Genomic DNA, 23163 nt, shown 5'->3' with positions numbered 1-23163 from the left:
GCATAATGCCGCCACCACCATGCTTCACCGTAGGGATGGTGCCAGGTTTCTTCCAGATGTGATGCTTGGCATTCAGTCCAAAGAGTTCAATCTTGGTTTGATCATACCAAAGAATCTTGTTTCTCATCGTCTGAGAGGCTTTAGGTGCCTTTTGGAAAACTCCAAGAGGGCTGTCATGTGCCTTTTACTGAGGAGTAGCTTTCGTCTGGCCACTTTACCATAAGGCCTGATTGGTGGAGTGCTGCAGAGATGGTTGTCCTTCTGGAAGGTTCTCCCATCTCCACAGAGGAACTCTAGAACTCTGTCAGAGTGACCAGCGGTTTCTTGGTCACCTCGTTGACCTAGGCCCTACGCCCCTGATTGCTCAGTTTGGCTGGGCGGCCAACTCTAGGAAAAGTCCTAGTGGTTCCAAACTTCTTCCATTTAAGAATGATGGAGGCCACTGTGTTCTTGGGGACCTTCAATGTGGCAGAATTGTTTTGGTACCCTTCCACACAATCCTGTCTCGGAGCTCTACGGACAATTCCTTTGACCTCATGGCTTGGTTTTTGCTCTGACATGCACTGTCAACTGTGGGACCGTTATATAGACAGGTGTGTGCCTTTCCAAATCATGTCCAATCAATTGAATTTACCACAAGTGGACTCCAATCAAGTTGTAGAAACATCTCAAGGATGATCAATGGAAACAGGATGCACTGAGCTCAATTTCGAGTCTCATAGCAAAGGGTCTGAATACTTATGTAAATACGTTTTTCAGTTTTTTTATTTTTAATACATTTGCAAAAATGTCTAAACCTGTTTTCGCTTCGTCATTATGGGGTATTGTGTGAAGTTGGCTGAGGAACATGTTATTTAATACATTTTAGAATAAGGCTGTAATGTAACAAAATGTGGAAAAAGTCAAGGGTTCTGAACTTCCCGAAGGCGCTGTAGCTAAAGATATGGCACTGAGCTGCTTCAAGCTATAACAAAATTATAGAATCTGATTATCATTATAATTTAAAAAGGATCCATAATGATCATGCTAGTTCATAATCTAATAAACCATAAGAGGATTGACAAAACGTTTGTAGAAAGGGCCGCACTTTTCATATGTAATTAGGAACACGCAAATAGCATTTTGTATTAACATTTAAATACATTCAATGCAATGTTATTACTAATGATGATAGGCTTTAATTGTATTTGTTCTGTTTCACACAGGGTCTCTGATTATGTTCATCATATACATGACACATTTTCTATAGCTGTAAACCTATAACATTCTTGAAAACAAAAAACCCCAATGCTTTTATATCATAATCAAACGTATTGTATAAGACTTAAACTCAGAATTATGTGCAATCAGTAGCCTGCCTACAACTTCAAACCTGAGGAAATGCAAGTCTATGACGTTGCGTGCGCGTTGCTCATATTTGCTTCTCTCCTCCCCTAGCAAACGCTCATGTAAACTAGAATTGGAAAAATGGTGGCCAGCGTCAGAGTGCAGAAGCTCCTCCGACGATACAAACTAGCGATTGCCGCCGCGTTAACGATTCTTCTGATTCAAGGGCTAGTAGTATGGAGTCTGAGAAGTCTCGAAGAGGGCGAGGCGGAGGTAAGAAAGCTTCATTTGACTTTGTTTAGCTGGTTAAAATAATATTTGGTCTCTGTAAAGCTGGTAGCGGTAGTTAGCAAGCTAGCTTACAGTACTATGCTAACGTAAACGTTAGCTAGCTGTTTCTAGTACTCTGTAGCTAACTACAGTAAAGATAATGTAGTTATTAACCAAAGCTAGTTCATAGTAAGCTTATTATAGTTAGAATTGCACATTTAAACCAATTCGCTAGATGAACCACTTCTTTGGCCAACCTGTCTCCAGAATTCAGGTTAGACGTTTCCTGAGTGTACTCATAAGAACTTGTGTATTAGGTCATTGTGTTGTAAACTGTAATCTGTCAACCAGCTAGCAAGCAAATATTTAAAAACAGGTCGCATTGTTTAGGCTCTCATTTCATTCTGTTGTGACTTGGCATGTCCTTGGATGAATGTTGATTTGTTCTGCGACTGTCACTTCAATTAGTATTGTGTGACTGTCGTATAGTGATGAAGAGAACGGAAATACATGGAGGAGTTGATTATCGGGCTTGCCAACTGGATTAATAGATTCGGTGGTTATTCAAAGTAGGTGTCAAGACTAGCCAGTATAATGTACATTTATGACATGGAGCGAGCGTATGGACTGAGCGGTCGTGCTTCCCTCTGGCTCATCTTTCCTTATCATCCTTGGACCAAGTTATCTGAGTTGGCTCATGATCCATTGCATACCGTAGTCATTTACTCTCATAGTTTGATTCACAATTTATTGGTCTTGATAGAAGCATAGTCATTTACTTGTATTTTTCCCAAGTATAAAACTACACATTAACTATTTCTAGGTAAACAACACAATTAGCCAATTTGGTCTATATTTTCTAAAGTACATTGAAGTAGAGCGTCTGAACCGACCTGTAACATACTTATCCATGGGAATCTTGGCTCTCCAATCTCACATGCACACCTGGAACACTACCCTAGAGGCAGTGGCCTGGAACCTCCCATTTCTTCTTCAAATAAAGTCATTGTGAGCTGTCAACAGATTTAGCCCCGGGGGCTTGCATTTAGTTATCGTTTGAGGCATTGATACAGACTCCGCTTCAGGAATGTGTGCTGAAAGAGTCTGAAGTCCCGCTCTGCCTTTCATGACGTGACTTGTGTTGCGTGTGTGCGTAACCCTCCAGACTGATCAAATCAAGTTATTGGTCACATAAACATTTAGCAGATGTTACTGCGGGTGTAGTGAAATGCTTGTGTTCCTAGCTCCAACAGTGCAGTAGTATCTAACAATTCACAACAATACACACGTCTAAAAGTAAAAGAATGGAATTAAGAAATGTATACATATTAGGACGAGCAATGTTGGCGTGGCATTGACTAGAATACAATATATACATTTGAAATGAGTAAAACAGTATGTAAACATTTATTAAAGTGACTAGTGGTCCATTATTAAAGTGACCACTGATTCCATGTGTATGTATACAGGGCAGCAGCCTCTTAGGTGCAGGATTGAATAACCGGGTGGTAGCCGGTTAGTGATTGCTATTTAACAGTCTGATGGCCTTGAGATAGAAGCTGTTTTTCAGTCTCTCGGTCCCAGCTTTGATGCACCTGTACTGACCTTGCGCTGGATGGTAGCGTGGTGAACAGCCCGTGGCTCGGGTGGTCACACAGAGCTGTCTCACTGAGTTGTGCATACCTGGAGGGAGAGGAAGCATCTAAGGAGGGCCCCAGAAGAGGTACTGTGCATAGGGTGGGTAGGTTTGCTCTGGGACTCTGTGTCTGGACTCTGTGTTTCACTGGTGATGGTTTAAATCTGTTATTTCATGGAGCAAACCCACTATTAGCCATTCTCTGCTTATTGTGGTTGTATGTTACGTACTTTCTCGCAATCAAGAAGATGTTATTACTTGGACCAGTAGGAACATTACATAATCTGTCTGAATCAATAACAGCCAAGATGCAATGAATGCATTTCCCTTTCGGACACAGTGTAAACAGGAAATGTGACATGACATGAGATCCCTCTGAGAGCAGGGTGTTCCTATTGTGACCTCTAGTAGATTGCTTTAAATCATGTTACTCTCCATGTTCATTCCATGAGGATGCATCCAGCTCTTGCAATCACTTCAGTCCTGATTCAGCCAGCCTAAACAAAGGCACATGTATACGCCCCCACCGCCCAATGGTGCAACATCATTTTGAACCTTATACAGTGAGGGGAAGAAAGTATTTGATCCCCTGCTGATTTTGTACATTTGCCCACTGACAAAGAAATGATCAGTCTATAATTGATTTATTTGAACAGTGAGAGACAGAATAACAACAAAAAAATCCAGAAAAACACATGTCAAAAATGTTCTAAATTGATTTGCATTTTAATGAGGGAAATAAGTATTTGACCCCCTCTCAATCAGAAAGATTTCTGGCTCCCAGGTGTCTTTTATACAGGTAACGAGCTTAGATTAGGAGCACACTCTTAAAGGGAGTGCTCCTAATCTCAGCTTGTTACCTGTATAAAAGACACCTGTCCACAGAAGCAATCAATCAATCAGATTCCAAACTCTCCACCATGGCCAAGACCAAATAGCTCTCCAAGGATGTCAGGGACAAGATTGTAGACCTACACAAGGCTGGAATGGGCTACAAGACCATCGCCAAGCAGCTTGGTGAGAAGGTGACAACAGTTGGTGTGATTATTCGCAAATGGAAGAAACACAAAAGAACTGTCAATCTCCCTCGGCCTGGGGCTCCATGCAAGATCTCACCTCGTGGAGTTGCAATGATCATGAGAACGGTGAGGAATCAGCCCAGAACTACACGGGAGGATCTTGTCAATGATCTCAAGGCAGCTGGGACCATAGTCACCAAGAAAACAATTGGTAACACACTACGCCGTGAAGGACTGAAATCCTGCAGCGCCCGCAAGGTTCCCCTGCTCAAGAAAGCACATATACATGCCCGTCTGAAGTTTGCCAATGAACATCTGAATGATTCAGAGGACAATTGGGTGAAAGTGTTGTGGTCAGATGAGACCAAAATGGAGCTCTTTGGCATCAACTCAACTCGCCATGTTTGGAGGAGGAATGCTGCCTATGACCCCAAGAACACCATCCCCACCGTCAAACATGGAGGTGAAAACATTATGCTTTGGGGTGTTTTTCTGCTAAGGGGACACGACAACTTCACCGCATCAAAAGGACGATGGACGGGGCCATGTACCATCAAATCTTGGGTGAAAACCTCCTTCCCTCAGTCAGGGCATTGAAAATGGGTCATGGATGGGTATTCCAGCATGACAATGACCCAAAACACATGGCCAAGGCAACAAAGGAGTGGCTCAAGAAGAAGCACATTAAGGTCCTGGAGTGGCCTAGCCAGTCTCCAGACCTTAATCCCATAGAAAATCTGTGGAGGGAGCTGAAGGTTCGAGTTGCCAAACGTCAGCCTCGAAACCTTAATGACTTGGAGAAGATCTGCAAAGAGGAGTGGGACAAAATCCCTCCTGAGATGTGTGCAAACCTGGTGGCCAACTACAAGAAACATCTGACCTCTGATTGCCAACAAGGGTTTTGCCACCAAGTACTAAGTCATGTTTTGCAGAGGGGTGAAATACGTATTTCCCTCATTAAAATGCAAATCAATTTATAACATTTTTGACATGTGTTTTTCTGGATTTTTTGTTGTTATTCTGTCTCTCACTGTTCAAATAAATCAATTATAGACTGATCATTTCTTTGTCATTGGGCAAACGTACAAAATCAGCAGGGGATCAAATACTTTTTTCCCTCACTGTACCTACTGCTGACATACTTTTGTGTTAACTGAGGTAATTGGGAGGCTGGAGGAGGCATTTTTACAGTTCCCATGTGGCTCGGTTGGTAGAGCATGGCGCTTGAAACGTCATGGTTGTGGGTTCGATTCCCATGGGGGAACAGTATGGAAAAAAACTCACTAAGTCCCCCAGGATAAGAGTGTTTGCTAAATGACTGAAATGGGAAGAGAAATTGTAACACAATGGCAGTGGCCCTCCCTTTTTTGAGTGAGTGGGTATTGAGCTGGGCCCTATGTAGGGCTGAGCGATTGGACTGAATCCCTCTCTGCTCAGTGGCCTCGATGTAACTCGCATCTGTTCTAATCAGAAGCTGGCTGCTTGCTGTGCATGTGTGAACACAACCACATGCATCCTATTATAGCCCCCACAGAAAAGGACTTGAGAAGAAGTAAAGAAAACCGCACACTCAGTTCAGTCGTCCCCAGTCAGTGGCTTCATAAAGAGCTGCTGGAGTGTGCTGGAAAACGCTCTCCTCACATGGTGATGGCAGTGATATGGCTTCAACTAATTACAACGAAGAAAAGAGTTGAAGCATTTCTGACATGAGGGCGTTTAATTAAAAAGTGTGAAAAATAGGGAAAAGTTTCATTGAAATCGCTGTGTTTTTCTTCAATATGATAACATAACATTGCCCAGATAAGTCCACTTACAATTTGGTAGCAGTTTTGAACCAGTGAACCACCAGTAGAGTAAGTCTTTTAAAATATGGACTTTTCTCTCCAAACTCAACTCTTTTTTAAAAATTTTTTTATATATATATTTTTTTTGGCCCTGTGTGATGCTTTTCAATAGACTCCATGGGCTGTAATATCATTGTCGACAAATTCTGTTTTAAACTGGAACACCATTTGTGGTCCACTGGGTGATCAGTAGCTGTGTTGTTTGGATTGGCTACTGACTGGCACTGGTCTAGCTGTCTGTCCCAGGTCATAGCCTCTGTTCCCACAGTCTGCTCTGGTCTGTCTCTGTGCCAGCGGCGTGTGGCGAGGGTCAACTCTGGGCCATGCTGTCTGACGGGCAGGAAACGCACGGCCCACTCCCTGTTTTTCTATCCCTGCTCCGGGTGCATATTTTGGGGCCTTTTTTGTACAATTCCAATAAGCTGTGATATTTTCCTGCCAGCTGGGGGTTTGATGCTTTCGACGCTTCCATTTGTTGAGGCCCCATTTTTTTGCATTCCAATAAGAGTGTGGTGAGCAGTTTTCCCCCCCCCCCCCCCCCCCCCTGTTTATCTCCACTAACCACCAGAAACACCCTTAGAGCAAGAAGAGTCATGATGGTTTTTTGTTTTGTGATTTGCTAGAGTTGCTCCGAATGAATGTGTCCCTGCAACCCCCCTACACACACACACACACATACATCCCTTCCTCCCCAGGTTGCCCTGGTCCTAGTGATGGTGGAGGGCCATTGCTGTGCACTGTACAGTTGAAGCGGCAGGGGCTCAGGGCTGGGTGCCGAAGTGGGCAGCGCTGAGCGCTCCTGGGGCTGCAGGGGTGGCTGCTGATAAGGCCACTTGACCCCTGGCAGACAGTGATCTTATTGGGCAGCTCAGAGCGTGGTAACCCTCCAGCTCCCCCTGCCTGTCGTTGACCATTTACAAGCCTCACTAATTACACGTCAGAGGACTTCTCTGTCACACACACACACACTCCCCTTAGTGGTCTGATAAGGACTCTCATTGTAGATGTCAGCATATGTCCAATTTCATGTGGTGTGACTGAATGTGTACGGTCCATGCATGCGCTGTGTGCTCTGTACTGTGCCCAGGGTCTAACTGAGGTTTATTGAGGTCACTGCGGTGAATCACTTCCTTCATTACCCATCTGTATGTTGTGCCTTTTTTGAACTCTGTCTTTCCCTGATTACTTCAACAAAAGGCAGAGGCTAAAAATATACCCCGAGCAGAAACACACTGTAAACACATCTCGCCTCTGGTGCTCCTGCTCTGTTGTCGACTTGTTGTTTTGTTCGTTCTTAGAGGGTGAATCATCTCCTCATTTCACAAACACTATTCCTAATAATTTGTTTGGTCCCAGTATGTTGTGTAGTGTATTGACAGGAAAGAAGAATGAGAATCTTCTCTGGGCTAACTCTCCCCCCCCCCACCCCCCCCACCCAGAGGAAAACACGGCGGTCTAAGCTACCTGACCACAACAGCCAGGACCCCAAAAGAGAGGCGGTGGCCTGGGAGAGACAGAACGCCTTGTCTGGGAGGAGCGGGGCCCGATGGAACAGCAGGCTGGAGAGGACGGGGGCCACGGCCGCCAGCGCCCTCCGGAGGAGCACCATCAGGGTGACGGTGCCCCTGGGCCAGGGGGTAGCAGTTGATGGCGTTCCCCCCCATGACCCCTCCAGCAGCCGTAACTTCACTGATACCCGGGGCGGAGGGGAGGGGGCGGCCAGACTACCCCCTCCAGCCATGCCAGGGGAACCCGGCAGCGTGGAGGGGGCACCCCAAGCCCCCAGCAACGACTTTGTGCCCAAGTGTGACATCATGGGCAAGGACGCCCTGTCGGCCCTGCACCGCGCCGGTTCGCGGCAGTGCCGGCAGGAGATCGCCAACATTGTGTGCCAGCATCAGGCCGGGCAGCTCATGCCAAGGGCACTGCCTCAGTTCTGCCCGCTGCACGGTGAGACACACCCCTACCTAGCCATCATTCCTCTAGAGATCAGAGACTAACTGCACATTCAGACAGACCACACACTGCAGACTCTTAATCATCTATGGGATATTTTTTTCTCCCTGGTACATTTTTCATTTGTCTTGAAGTTCCTCCCAAGACTAAATATTTGCATGAATATTTAATGTAAAAAGATGTCCTCAACCCCCCCCCCCCCCCCCATAGCATATTTTCACACCACCCCTCATCCACCTATAACACAGGGGTTTGAGGACTATATATTTTCCAGTTAATCAGTCCCATGTGTATCATCCAAAGAATCTGTAAGAATCTGTATCCAGAGACTCATTCCCATGATCCTCTCTCATCCTGTGTTGTGGCTGTATCCAGGCTGTATCACAACCGGCCATGATTGGGAGTCCCATAGGGCGGCGCACAATTGGCCCAGCATCGTCCGGGTTTGGCCGGTGTAGGCCGTCATTGTAAATAAGAATTTGTTCTTAACTGACTTGCCTAGTTAAATAAAGGTTACGTTTAAAAAATGGTGTCCTCCTCTCAGGTTTTTCCAGCCCGGTCCAGACAGCTGAAGAGCTGGACAATGACCTGTCCAAGGTGGAGAACCCGGTCAGGGTGGCCTTCGTCCTGGTGGTCCACGGCCGGGCCATCAGGCAGCTCAAACGCCTCATCAAAGCCATATACCACCGAGACCACTTCTACTACATCCACGTGGACAAGGTAACTACTGGCAGACATACACACTACTGTGATGGCTTCAACAAGGATTTCATCTTGAATAACAACATCCAATAAAAAACGTTCACAAAAAAACATTACTTAGTTTGAACTTCCCTAGATGCACCATAAAGTCTCTTATGGCTGGAAATTGTATTTTGTCATTGGGATGATCTGGTTTGGTTGGCTCAGTTGAGGTTTGAATTCAAGCAACTATCACACAAAGGAGATACAGAAGGGGTTAAGATGAAGCTTTATCGTACTCCGCACGTTCCTTGTTAGCTTATGAGGACGCCATGATATGTGGAATTGCTTCTCTGGTTCTCATATGCTGGCAGGAGCTCTAACCTGGAGGGTGTCGCTGACTTGTGCATGCTTGATGAGGTCACTGTTTTTCGTGTGTAGTAGAGTCTAAAATAACCCTCAAGTAAGGAAGTGTTTGGAGGATTAGACAGGATAGAGTGGTTTGTCTGGTCACTGTGGGAGCTTTAAGAGGTGGCTGTCTACACAGCTGCAGAGCCATAGAGCAACAGTTTAACACTGCAGAAGGGAAGGGTAAGCACTGATAAATGAGGAGTCAATGGGCTCCCACTGTCGAGACTACACTAGACGCTAAAGGTCCACCACCTTATCGCTCCTCTCACTGGGACGGGTAGGCAGGCGCCTTGAGGGATGGGACAGGATGGAAAGCAGGTCAGGCTGTTCTGGAGTCCTTCCACCAGGCAGCCCTCCTCTCGCTCTCTGTCTCTGTCTCTCTGTTTCTGTACCAGCAGAGCAGGCCACTCTCTCCCTGTGTTAGCCTGGAGCTGGGCCCTGTCACAATACTTTCTACCTGCTCCTCTTCTCAACGCAAGAATCTGATCTCTGAGGCCTGTTGTCACCAACCCTGCTGCAGTCCCCCCATTTCTTTCCCTCAATGTGTAATCCTCTTCTTTACGGTTTGGAAGTAGCCTCTTAGCTGAGTTCTTCTTTCTTCATGTCCTGCTGCCAGAAGAACCTACAGCTATTTCATACCAGGAGATTTCTATGCACCGGCATGTTTTTGATTTAATGAGTATGTTTACATACACACTAATAATTCAATATTAAACTGATTTTGGCAGTAGGCAGATTGTTACCTTAAGGTGTTTACATGTCCTAATAATTTGAAAGATTGATCAGAAAACCAGGTGTTTTAATCGGCGTAAGCTTATTTTGATTTTGACCTTATGCCGATAAGTAAGGTGTTTACGTGACTAATGCATAATCTGCCAACTGTCATAATCAGTTTAATATCAGATTATTACTGTGCATGTAAACGTTCTGTCTCCTAACCCCCCCCCCCCCCCCCCCCAGCGTTCCAACTACCTGCATCGGGAGGTGCAGCAGATCGCCCAGCAGTACCCCAATGTGCGTGCCACGCCCTGGCGCATGGTGACCATCTGGGGCGGTGCCAGCCTGCTGAAGGCCTACCTGCGCAGCATGCAGGACCTGCTCTCCATGCTGGACTGGAATTGGGACTTCTTCATCAACCTCAGTGCCACTGACTTCCCCACCAGGTCAGTGACCACAACACCACTGTCATATGATGGGCTTTGAAACTATTGTTTAATGTTTATGATGGTTAATTGACATATGTGTGATGAAGACTGTATTCCTCCTACCACACAACTCAGTCTGTTTAGAAGAAACATGCTCTGGATTTGTAGCTTTTCATCTGTGCTGGAGCTTTTTGGTTTCACTTCACTCTGCGATTTTTGATTAAATGATTCCGTTGACCTGCAGTGACTTTGACTCCTATAGCTACAAGATAAAGGAGAGCCACGGTTCCTTCTAGATGAAAGCCCATGCTGTCATGGACTGTTTTGGTCACTGATGCACAGAGACAGACTGCTAAATTGCCTCTTTCTTGTCAATCAGTTCTGGGGTGGATTTCTGAGGCCCTTCTGAGCTGCTTCCAGAGCAGTGGCCAATCCTCCTGAACCATCCCAGGGTTTAAAGGGGGGAATAAATACACACAGAGGAGCCGCCGCTGCCTCCCAAATCCTGCCGGCAGTGGCTAATTCCACCCATGGAAAGTCATCGTCCCCCTTCCCTGCTCCTCGCGCCACACTCCAGTCAACGTTTTATTCCCAACCTAATCCTCTCTTCTTTCCTTCACTCCTTTCTGTCTTCTCCTCGGCCTATCGCCTTCTGGCAGGACCAACGATGAACTGGTGGCTTTTCTGTCACAGCACAGAGACCAGAACTTCCTCAAGTCACATGGGCGGGAGAACGCGAGGTAGGGAGCTTAGTTAGGAAACCTCTGACTCACAGCCTCGTCAGTCTGTCTGACACACTTGGCTCTCACTGTTAGTGTCTGACACGGCTCACATCGGATGAGATTTTCCTCCACTGCTCTTCTCATCGAGCTTAGCTTCACTCCGTATGATGTAATGGTTAATCTTTCATATTGGAGGACAGGACTAAGATGTTGGAAGGGAAAATGAAAGATGATAATGATGTAAAGCTTCTGTTTGATGTTTATTTCCCATATAGTCAAGGACAGCTCTCTGACAAACTATTTAAGATATTATTGCGGAAGTTAGGCAACAGGTTGTCAATGAAAGTAGGGATTAGATAAAGTAGGGGTTAGAACTCTTAATCACTGTCCTTCCCTGTGCTGTGTTAATTTTGGCAGCTATTTTAGGTTTAGTCGTCTGACTAAAATAGCTTTAACTATTACTAAAATTACCAATTTGAGTAATTTCATCCTTCCTAGTTTTAGTTATCAGTTTCAAACTCTAGACTGAAGTGGCCGCCTGGTAACTGTGTGTGGGAGAGCCAGGCTGATCAGCTCAATCAGAATGCACAACTGAAAGACCAATGAGAAGATTGCATTATATTATGCAAAGGCATGCATATTTATGATTGGACAAAACCGATAAGGAGGAAAAATAGGTTGTTGATGAATATCTTCTGTCATAGTTGTTGTTGATGAAACGAACACTGCCTATGACCTCCAGGTTCATAAAGAAGCAGGGTCTGGACCGGCTGTTCCATGAGTGTGACAACCACATGTGGCGGCTGGGTGAGCGGACCATCCCAGAGGGTCTGGAGGTGTCTGGGGGCTCTGACTGGTTCTCCCTCACCAGGCGCTTCGTCGAGTATGTCATCAACTCCCAGGATGAGCTGGTGGCGGGCCTGAAACAGTTCTACACCTACGCCCTGCTCCCCGCTGAGGTAATGGACAGGGAAATGACAATGTGACTGCTTAAGTCACAGCCTCTCTGGGCAGTAGAGGTGCTAGACTGAAGAGGGGGTCACAGAGTTTAGCTGCCAGTTAAAGTGGGTTGCTTGAGGTCATATCTTAATATTGAATGTTGTACACTAGAGTCAAAAGTATTGATTTTATGTTTTGAAACATGTCTGGATTGTTCAGGAATCCCTGTGGAGTTGGTGAAATGTTGCAATTCTATTTACAGTAATGTCACATCCCTGTGTTTTGAAATATTAATATAATCCCTCTTTGTTCCAGTCCTTCTTCCACACAGTGCTGGGGAACAGTCACATGTGTGACTCTCTGGTGGACAACAACCTGCGTGTTACCAACTGGAACAGGAAGCTGGGCTGTAAGTGCCAGTACAAACACATAGTGGACTGGTGCGGCTGCTCTCCCAACGACTTCAAACCACAGGACCTCGTCAGGATACAGGTCAGCCAGCAGAGGGCACTGTTGTACCTATCATGAGTTCAAATTGACCTGTATCCTGTCCTTAACTGCTGCACTCCTCCTCAGCCAATTTAACATTGATTCTCATGTGTTCAATCCCCCACAGCAACTGACCCGGCCCACGTTCTTTGCCCGAAAGTTTGAGTCCACGGTGAACCAAGAGGCTATAGACATCCTGGACACCCACCTGTATGGACACTACGCCCCAGGGACAGTGGCCATCAAGGCCTACTGGGAGAGCCTGTTTGAGCAGGCGGACGGGGTGGGCTCCCTCAGTGACGTGGCCCTCACGGCCTACTCTTCCTTCTTCCGCCTGGGCCTCAGGAGCCTGGATAGCAGCCAGACCAGCCTGGAGACCTGCAGGTGAGGCCCTGCCCTGAATTACTACAATTCTTCCAAATGGTAGATTCAGAGGGGAAGATTTCACACTTACTTAGACTAGTTGAGACTCAATAGATTGATTTCTTCAAAAGAAGGACAACTTAAGTCTGGGTTTAATTATCTTTTTAGTGTGTACATCAATATCTCAATTTATTTGACCATCTCATATTGTCTATTCAAATATCTCTTCCTCTCTTGTGCAGGTATGAGCCAATAGGCTACCCGGTGTCGGTGCACCTGTATTTCTACGACGAGCGTTTCCAGGGCTACTTGGTCCGTCAGGAGGTGCAGAACGTGGTGTCAAGGGTCAGGGAAACGGTAGAGGTGTGGGCCGTGCCTCAGGCCACCATGCAGCTGGAGAACAACCTCAGGGAGTTTGAGAGGCTCAAGAACCTGGAGGTGGGTGGGACCTGAGATACATATGTCTATCTTTATTTCTATGGGTATTGTGTACAGTCAAGGCTGTTGCAGTTTAGATAGTGGTATATGACAAGGGCTGAGACTACGGGTGAACAAATTTGTGGACCTAGTTTGATGACGAAATATCAGTACATACTGTAGACTAGATATTGGATACAAATGAGCAAGTTAGAATACCAATAGGACAACAAGGATGCAAGACTGCCCTACCACATTGATGTGAAATGTCTGTTCTTATGTTTCCCCCTCAGGTGGGCACAGAGTGGGACCCCAAGGAGAGAATCCTCCGGAACTTCGGCAGTGTGATCGGGCCGCTGGATGAGCCGGTGGCGGTACAGAAGTGGGTTCGGGGGCCCAACCTCACTGCTACCATTGTGTGGATCGACCCCGCCCAGACGGTGGCGGCATCTTATGACATCAGTGTGGATGTGGACGCAGAGTACACGCAGTACAAGCCCCTACTACAGCGGCCGCTCCGCCCCGGGGCCTGGACAGTCAGGGTGCTGAGGCTGTGGGAGCGCGTGGCCGAGGTTCGCTTCCTCGTCATGCCCCTGGCCTTCAAAGGACGAGAGCCACTACGCCAAGGTGAGCCTGGTGGTTTGAGGGTCGGGTAGTTCATTACTTTTTACCAGGAAGTGAAGTGGTTCCAAGGTTTGCCCCTTTGGTGTTCTGTTTGATTAAGTGCAGCCATTCAGCCTCCGTATTCAAGTCACTGGAAGACTCTCAGTATGTATTTATGTATCAGATGAGAATGTTGCGAACTGATCCCTAACAGTCCTCTCTCCTTCCCTTTCCTTCTCTCTCTGCCACCCTACCTGGTCCAGAGGAGGACAGCTGGCTGCACGCGGGGCCACCAGGCAACCTGTACCTGGAGCAGGGCTTCCAGCAGCTGAGATCTGTTCTGAAGCTGCCCCCACAGGAGCCCGCCCTGCAGGAGGCCCAGCAGAGGGCCCAGCTGGTGGGCAAGCCCCTGGAAGCCTGGGTGGACCGCACCGTGGGGGCCTTCTGGGTGACCGGGGACCTGTGCTCCACCCTGCCCTCCCCGGGCCCCTGCCCTTCCCTGGGCCCCTGTACCAAGTCCACCTGGAGCTCCCTCGCCCCAGACCCTAAGTCAGAACTTGGCCCTGTCAAAGGTGATGGCCGGATCAGGTAGCCCCCCGGACAGGAGGCATGCTGGACTACAGTAGAGGGAGGGGGGATTATATGTGAGCCCTGAGAAGAGAGAGAAGGATGTGTGAGCCCTGAGAAGAGGGGAGGATATGTGAGCCCTGAGAAGAGAGGGGAGAGTGGGGTCTGGTCTCTGAGGCTAACTCAAAAGGCACATAAATAGACACGGCTTCTCCCTACATATGCTGAGGAGTGGCTATGCTCTCAGTTTAGAGGCTACATGCCCTTTTCAGAGGATATGCGTGCTGTAAATTTGCACATGAAGACTGCAAGACAAAAGTTTTTTTGTGTTCGAACGTCATTGCTCGTTACATGGACAATTTCTGTTATGTTATCTGTCTGCATATAAGTCTTCATTCAGGGTCTGTCTGGGTAGAACTTTGGAAAGAGGAGAACCCCACCCGCATATGTTTGAACTCTGTTCAATGCACAGTTTTCTTCTGCTTTAAGGAATTGAAAGCAGTGGCCAACATTTTGACAGTGGCTAAATGCTGTGTTGTATTGTCAGAGGGCAGTGGGTCCTCTGGACTAGTATCTTCATGCTTATTTTCAAGCATTATTATCAGAACAGCAGCAGCAGATGGGGGAAGTGCACTTTACTGTAAGACTAAGGTTACACAGGACAGGGTGGATCAGTAGTTGGAGAATGACAACGAGGAGGATTAGGAGCTTAAAAGGTCAAGGTGGAGGTCGTCACAATGGTGACATGGCATCCTCTTCACTTACTTACATGTCTTTTGTATAAAAGTGCTGCTAGAACGTTTCGGCGTCACTATCATATCACATATCTGACCCAGCTGGCTCACCTGGAGGAGGAATAATAATAATAATAATAATAATAATGTTCTGAGTTACCAGCTGGGAGACAAGAGTTGAAGTTGGGAGAGAGTCCTCTTCTCTCATGATTTCTGTTTACTGTGACATATCATGTTTTTGAATGTTTGTTTTGTTTGTTTCTTGAACATTGAGATGCGAAATGTCTTTGTTGTCCATGATCACTGCAAAGCAAAGCCAGCGGGGGTTTTGTGTGTCAGAGGAAGTGCCTAACTGATGTGGGTAATATTCTAGGCTACAGTGGCCTGGCTCTCCAGTGTGGCATCATCATATTCACAGTGGACTACATCGCTTCTCAATGGGTCTAGTCACAGTTATGCTATATAGGCCTAGCTAGAGCCATATATTTAGAGTTAGGCGAACTTTTAGAATATTGTTCTACTACTAGACAGTCATGTAAATACATCAATGCAGAAACCTCGTTGGCCCAACTCTCTAAATACATGGCTCTGGGCTAGCTGCCTCTTCTGTATCAGTGTATATGCAGTGCAGTACTGTCCATGTGGTCTATGCTCTGTATGCACACAAAGTGAAGACTCTTCTGTCATCTACCTACCACTTTAATGTTACTGTTCGTCCATAAACATTTCTACAACAATGAAACTCCCGTCCAAGAGGGGTCAACATGACTATTTCACGGTCTGGTTAAGAAATGGAAGCTGCCTTTACTTTGTTAATATGAACTGTTTATAATGGGAGAATAGCTTCAAGACGTGCACTTATTTCCTTTTTAGACACTTCTGAAACCTTACCCTATACCTTTGTTTTTAAATTGTAACGTTTTAAAACTAAACTGGCTGAAACTCCTAGTTTTCTATTCAGTCTCTGCCACTGAGTTTACAAGTGACCTTGTTCCCCTTGCATACTTGCTTCAGTGAAGCTTCCATTTAACACAAAGAATAGCAGAGCACTGTTTAGTGTAAATGGAATAGGTTATTCATATTTTAGTCTTTGAGAAATATATATTTGTCCATCCCATTCAATATCAACCCCTCTGGTATTTTCGTTGGGACACATCACACTTCAATGTCACTTCCGTCCATGCTGTATCACCCCACAGCCCACTCATGACTCACTCCGATGATGATGATGAGGCATAGTGGCACTGGCTCCCTGACTGAAGCTTGACAGTGCTGGACTGGAGAGGGGAGTGCTGGCCAATCACAGAAAGCCTCTGGTAAAACATGGCAACAGGTTGACTGGTGGCACAAAAATAAAAACGAATAAAAAAAATCTAATCTTGTCCAGTCTTGCTTTTTGGGGGTATTTCGTTTTTGACTAGTTGATTGAATATAAATAGCTGAATGAAATGTATTCTGCTAGTGAGTAATATCAGTGCTTTATGGGATTATTTTAACAGGTTTAAAAGCAGGTTTAGGATATGACTCAAAATATGCCTCATCCATCCCTGAAAAGTATATAGCTAATTCGCAGTAATCCCAAAGAGAAGACACGTGATGATGTGCGTTTGAAGAAAGGCGCTCACCATGGTGCTGAACACGATGCACGTCCTCCACTTCAACGCACACAGTTGACATGGTTTCATAAATACCATAGTGCACCTTCGTGTCCGCTTCCAGTAGGAGCGCTTTGCTTTAAATTTTTATTCGACTCTGCGGAAATGATCCCCCTAGGTGGCTATAGTTCTTGCCAGGAGCATCAGTATCAAACCTGCAAGTGCAAGGGATTTAGACAAGGAGGGGGCGGTGAGTGTAGAGAAGAGCGACAGCAAACGAGAGAGAGCGGGGAAGGGAGATAAAGTTATTGCAGCTCCGCTTACTAAAGAAATAAAGCTTCTCAACTCGTTGACAAAAATAATCTATAGGAACAAATAAAGAAGATGGATATCATTATGGAGAATACCCCTGAAATGGAATGTGTTGACCAGGGCGAGGCGCTTCACTCGGACAGTGCCTATGGGTCATCTGCGGTGGACACGGATACAGAGGACTGCCTGACTCCCCTCGAGATCACTTTCCCCTATAACGAGGACCTAATGCACAAGGTGATTAGGCTACTTTTTCATAACTTCACTTAACTCTTAGTCTAACTTAAAATCACCAGAGGCTGAACTCACATAAGATGTGTTAAATTGGCCAATTCTACTGGGGTAGCCTATCTATATACAGAATCTACCTTTTAAATTGTACTCTTTTATAAATATATATTTCAATATTTAAGTGTGTCTCTGTAATAGTATAAAAGTAAACTTTTCTGTCTGCGTGAACAATGCCTTCATTATGTGACATGGGAGGTCCTACAACAGTCAGCATTATACTTGAGTGGATATTTCAGTTGTATGTGTAATGTAGGGGTAAAAATATCAAAGTTGGACTGACTATGTAGGTAAGCAATTTGGAATGGTTGCGCATTGCAGGGACATCTCAGTGTGGGTTGACTGCTTGTGGAGAACCCATTCCCTTTGCCAGCTTCCATGACTTCACCCATCTCTCTCACCTGAATCAGCACCTGCCAGGTTTCAGGGGCCCTGGACAGCCAGGCTGACAGCTGTACATGTCCAATGGCAATGGGACAAAAAAAAAGATAGAACTTTGTCCTCCAGGTTACATCATAAAAATGTAACCTATGACTTTCTATAGTGGAATGTATGGTTGAACTGCTCCCCTTTTGTTTTTGTGAGCCACAGCAACACGTATACACCAGCAAGTGCCTACTCATATGATGTATACTTTGTCATTATTGACTGCATTTTTATTTGTACTTCATCTGAGGACACTTGGAAATTGAAGGGATATCAGGGTTGGGGTCAATTCCATTTAAATTCCAGTCAATTCAGGAAGTACACATAAATACAAATTCCAATTCTCTTCAATGCTTTTCAATGAGAAAAATGTGGTATTAGTATTGGAATTTGGTTTACTTTCTGAATTGACTGGAATTAAAACGAAATTGACCCCAACCCCGATATGTATGCTTCCTGTACGTTCTCTGTTCCTTCCTATGTGTAATCTCATAGCCTTGATAGAACATCTTCCTGTTAAAGACCAAGGCTGCTTTTTAGGACATTAGCACTGATGCCAACGTGAAGTTATTCTAGAGAAATTTGCATCTTTAATGACTTTTTTACCTCAGGAAATATGTGGGTGTATGGTGGAAGTAGATGGGCGGAAATGTCATGAAAGAAAGATGAGACTTGGGGCATGTTATTCCTTTACAGTTGAAGACCAAATTAACTTTAACGCCACATCATTTTTTTCACAATACACCCACTTATACTCATCAACAATGTTGGGGTAAATTACTTTAGTAAGCAACATCTAATATTAACTTCATACTTTTTCATATCACTTTATTTTTAGGGCAAGTATTTAAATTCATAGCAAGTATATATTATTTATCCATAGGCATCAAGTGTTATGCTAATAATTTGATCATTCTATAACAACTCCATTCCCCAAAGCAGCTAGATAAATCCAGTCCTCACGCCAACTGACTGAGAATACTCCAGTGTAGGAACAGAAAGTGCTTATGTTGAATGTTTCCATTTACCCTCTGTGTTACTTTCACAAACAATGCAGCGTAATAACTCAGTGGGTGTATGAGGACATCCCCAGAGGTAGATTCTCATTAACTGAAGGAAAACAACAACCTTTTGCTATATGAGAGAGAGATGTGCAGGGAGATGGGTGTTTCCTCTAGGTTGACAGAATCACATAGCCTTATAGTTTGGTTTTGACTTAGTTAATTGTGAGACATCTGTGGGGGGTTATTAGTCTGGGTACCAGTCTGTTTAGCTATCATTCCACTCCTTGCCACTCCTGTCAGTTAAATAAAGGTTAAATAAAAAATTTAAGTTTTGCCACAGAGACTGGCCTGTCAGCAATCTCAACGTTCAATATGCAGCTGGAATTACAGCTGAGTTGCTCATTGGTTGTTGGAAGAAACGGAGTACACGGACAGGTACCCAGGTTAGGGGGTTATGCCTGATTAACTTAAACAACTCAGGGGGGAGTTGGTACTCTCTTACTACGAGAGCTTGTGTGTTGCTATGGTAAAAGCACCTCTCCCCTGCCCCCTGTGGTAGGCTACACATTTACATTTACGTCATTTAGCAGACACTCTTATCCAGAGCGACTTACAAATTGGTGCATTCACCTTACACCCCCACTTCCTCTCCATTTTCCCAATCTCTCCCCACCCCCTGTTGCCCCCCACATACAGACATTAATGTTGGATGAGGATGACAAGAAATAGTAATGTAGTTGGTTGACAGTGGTTTCCGGTTGCTCAGGCCTTCACACAGGGTACACCCACTGTGTGTGTTTGTGCTCCATGAGTCATCAGACGAAGCTGCAAGTCTGCGTCAGACTGTTGTTGGTGTTGTGACCGTGTATTCATGAATGCTATCCTTTCCTAAGCATCCACCCCCACAATTAACCTTTAATAAAATATAAATAAAACGTGCAAATACAAAGAAATGTTATGGCACGTTATGTATTCCAAAGCTTTCTATAAGTGAATGTTAAAGTCGCTTCAAAAGGTTAGTGTCTATTGCTTGATTTGTGATTTTAAATTGATCTGAGATTTTCAATCCCAGATTTTAAAAGGTCAACACTAATGTCAGCACTTATATCTAGTCCAGTCCCCAGACAGTCTCCACTATGTATTCTGTAGGAAGAGAAAGACTTAATCTGGCTGAAGACTAGAAATAATGTATTTTAGCTAAATCTACCATATCTGGTGAGACAGTAATGAAGAAATGAACATTTTCTTTCTGAGGCCTAAAAATGAGAAAGTTGAGAAAGGGATGTGAGTGATTAGAGTGTTGGGGAGCTGAGTGGGCTGTGAGGCTCTATGAGCCAGCAGAATAGAGGCAGTGGGGCCGCCTGCTGGGAGGTGATAAATGTCAACAAAAGAGGCGAAGAGCGTCTGCTGACTGCTGCCACAGAGCCCCAGGCTAGCCACACAACACCAGCCACCAACCTGATAACCATGGCAACAGGGCCTTATTGATGCCCACGTGCAACGCTCCTCTCTCAAATCAACAGCAGATCCCCGTTGGGATGACGCATGACCCTCAGCAATGGGAGATCATTCCTATCGTATAAGAGGACACTTGACTGAGTGTTGACTGTCTCTCTCGCTCTGTCTCTCTCTCTCTGTCTCTCTCGCTCTGTCTCTCTCTCTCTGTGTGTGTGTGCAGAGGTGCCTGGAGAAGTGGGTATACTCTAATTTTGCCAAACATTTCCCAAACAGCCCGGCCGGCGAAGGAAAGGCACCCTGTGTGAATAATTCTATGAGAAACAGTGACATACACTCTGACTGACCTAAAATTATCAATCCCATATTGGTCTTTCACAGTCAGGTACCCAATCTGTACTGTGCAGCAGGCTAATAGTAGGCCTACTATTGAAAGATGAATAAGGATGTTAACCGAGTAAGACATTTAAATTTGTTTGTGTAGATACCATTTAATTCAAGTGTGCAGGCACCTAGCACTGTTGTTTAGTTAGTGGTGTTTCTGTAGCACATATAGCACAAGATTGAGATTGCAAAACAAATGGCAATAATTGATACAAATAATCATATCATTCTGATATAACTTTATATTACGAGGCATGTCTTACCTTGCTTCAAAGTAGCCTATATAGCCAAAATCCCACCATAGAAACCTGGAGGTAATTGTTTTCTAAAGACTTCCTCTTATGCATACTCCTGTTCTACTGGTTTTCTTTAAGCTTTCTTTCATTGTCTAGCAGCCAAAGGTATTATCCTAGTCATATTAGCAACCCATGATAGTTGTTACATCTTCAGATCTCCCCTCTTTCTAAATATAGGCCTACCGCCGTGTGCACATTGCTGCGCCTAAAATGTGAAGAAATAATAGTTTATCAACATTTTAAGCGAAACATTCTGATCTGTTCCATCAGACTTATTTATTGATACAGCATATACCTCCACTACACTACTTTGATATGCATCATGGGGATTAAGAAGGGAGTATACACAAGGCCCACTGAAAAACAAGTGAATACACACCGTATACCTGCCGTATACTCTCCACTACACCACTGTGTGCGTGTGTGTGTGTGTGTGTGTGTGTGTGTGTGTGTGTGTGTGTGTGTGTGTGTGTGTGTGTGTGTGTGTGTGTGTGTGTGTGTGTGTGTGTGTGTGTGTGTGTGTGTGTGTGTGTAGCCTGCTGATGTGTGTTTGTCTGTGCTGTGTGTCATTGTGCAAGAGGTTTTGCAGTTGGGTGGGCCAGGAGAGATCTCTTAATGCTCCCTTTGGGGCACAGAGAGCATCGTCTTCAATCCAAGTAGCCATGGCTGACATGATGCTCAGGCTGCAGCTGCCTTATATCCCTGGTACATTCAGACTCATCCACTGCCATTTCCCTCCTCCCGCCGGGTATTTACCAAACTGACCTTCATAGCATCACATTATATTACACACATTATATGGCATCAGGCAAGGGCATGTTCCGCACTGTAAGCAACAGATGCACATATACAGTAGGGTACGCTACACCCACTCATTGTACAGGCCTATAGATGAGCAGTGTGCTGTGCTGTTCTGTACTGTACACACTTAGAAAAAAAGGTGCTATCTAGAAAGTAAAATGTTTTTTCGGCTGTCCCCATAGGAGAACCATTTGAAGAACCCTTTTTGGTTCCAGGTAGAACCCTTTTGGGTTCCATGTAGGACCCTTTCCATGGAGGGTTCTACATGGAACCCAAAATGGTTCTTTGTGGAACCAAAAAGGGTTCTCCCTGGAACCAAAAAAGGGTTATGCTATGGGGGCAGCCAAAGAACCCTTTTTTATAAGAGTGCACTATGCTGTTCTGTGTAGTGTTGTGCTGTGCTGTGTAGTGCTGTGATGTGGCTAACCTGCTCTCTGTTCTTCCTGCTATTCACAGACCATCATGGTGGGAGACAGCGGCGTGGGGAAGACCTCTCTGCTCGTCCAGTATGACCAAGGCAAGTTCATACCCGGCTCCTTCTCTGCCACTGTGGGCATCGGCTTCACGGTGAGTCTCTGCGTTATTGTTTGCCATGAGCCATAGGGGACAAGTGACCATGAAGGGAACAGATCACTTTGTTACTGGGATTGATGGGACAACAAGTATCTTCCCTTCCAGGGTCCCTAAATGCTGTTGCCTGAGGTGCCAATCATCTTCCTCTTTCTGCAATCATAATGATCTTTAGCACAGAGTTGGGTGTTGCTAGAAAGGTGGTCTGTTCCCTGATGGATAGCTGTGTTTCGTAGATGTATCACTCACTGTTATGAATGTGAACTGGAGTGATTGATTGTCTGCATATACAGTCTACATTATCACTGTGGTGATGTATGGTGGGCTTCCATTCACAGAGAAAATGAAAGAAAGAAAGAAAGAAAGAAAGAAAGAAAGAAAGAAAGAAAGAAAGAAAGAAAGAAAGAAAGAAAGAAAGAAAGAAAGAAAGAAAGAAAGAAAGAAAGAAAGAAAGAAAGAAAGAAAGGGACTGTAAAAGATATAAAGCTCAGGGTGATGCTATTTTCAGAAATAGACCTGAATGTTTTGTGCTGTGACAGACAGTGATGATGAAGGCTTTGTTTGTCTGAAGGCATATAAGCCACACAAAAGCAATGCAGAAAAAGGACACAAAAAGCTGCTTACCTTGGAGATACGAAAAATGCTTTGTCATACAGTAAAATGTTGTAACGAAAATGCAGTGGGTATAAAAAGGTTTGGTTGCACTTGCAGAAACCTTTTGTTGTAGTAGGTGGATAGAAGATTAACCAAGGTCTGTCTGTCTGTCTGTCTGTCTGTCTGTCTGTCTGTCTGTCTGTCTGTCTGTCTGTCTGTCTGTCTGTCTGTCTGTCTGTCTGTCTGTCTGTCTGTCTGTCTGTCTGTAATGTGAAGTGATGGAGCTAGAGAGATACACCCACAACCATCTCTTTTT

General features: G+C 45.1%; 1 protein-coding gene and 1 non-coding gene across 3 annotated transcripts; both read left to right on the top strand.

The window, feature by feature from the left end:
• Window positions 1-1416: 1416 nt before the first annotated feature.
• Window positions 1417-16494, top strand: xylt2 (xylosyltransferase II). 2 transcript variants are annotated; one of them, XM_014203507.3, is made up of 11 exons: window positions 1417-1599; window positions 7535-8045; window positions 8596-8771; window positions 10104-10306; window positions 10948-11028; window positions 11753-11969; window positions 12265-12441; window positions 12566-12822; window positions 13044-13239; window positions 13512-13845; window positions 14085-16494. In XM_014203507.3, exons 1-11 carry the CDS (start codon window positions 1468-1470, stop codon window positions 14411-14413), a joined length of 2613 nt encoding a protein of 870 aa, XP_014058982.1. In that variant the 5' UTR covers window positions 1417-1467; the 3' UTR covers window positions 14414-16494. The 2 variants fall into 2 exon arrangements, with proteins under 2 accessions (XP_014058982.1, XP_014058983.1); XM_014203508.3 differs by lacking the exon at window positions 10948-11028.
• trnas-uga (transfer RNA serine (anticodon UGA)) lies at window positions 5442-5517 on the top strand. Its single transcript has one exon. It is a non-coding gene; the product is annotated as a tRNA-Ser (tRNA).
• Window positions 16495-23163: the final 6669 nt, after the last annotated feature.

The sequence above is a fragment of the Salmo salar genome, chromosome 06 (genome assembly GCF_965601325.2).
Source record: "Salmo salar chromosome 06, fSalSal1, whole genome shotgun sequence".
NCBI lineage: Eukaryota > Metazoa > Chordata > Actinopteri > Salmoniformes > Salmonidae > Salmo > Salmo salar.
The sequence above is the reverse complement of the archived record's forward strand: the minus strand, read 5'-3'. Positions and strand labels throughout refer to the sequence as shown.

What these genes read in the sequence shown, in the direction of transcription:
- xylt2 (XM_014203507.3), top strand. Translation starts at nt 1,468, where the DNA reads ATGGTGGCCAGCGTCAGAGTGCAGAAGCTCCTCCGACGATACAAACTA. An exon ending in ACGCCCTGCTCCCCGCTGAG is followed by an intron (nt 11,970 to 12,264) that starts GTAATGGACAGG and finishes TCTTTGTTCCAG; the next exon opens with TCCTTCTTCCACACAGTGCT. An exon ending in ACCAGCCTGGAGACCTGCAG is followed by an intron (nt 12,823 to 13,043) that starts GTGAGGCCCTGC and finishes TCTCTTGTGCAG; the next exon opens with GTATGAGCCAATAGGCTACC.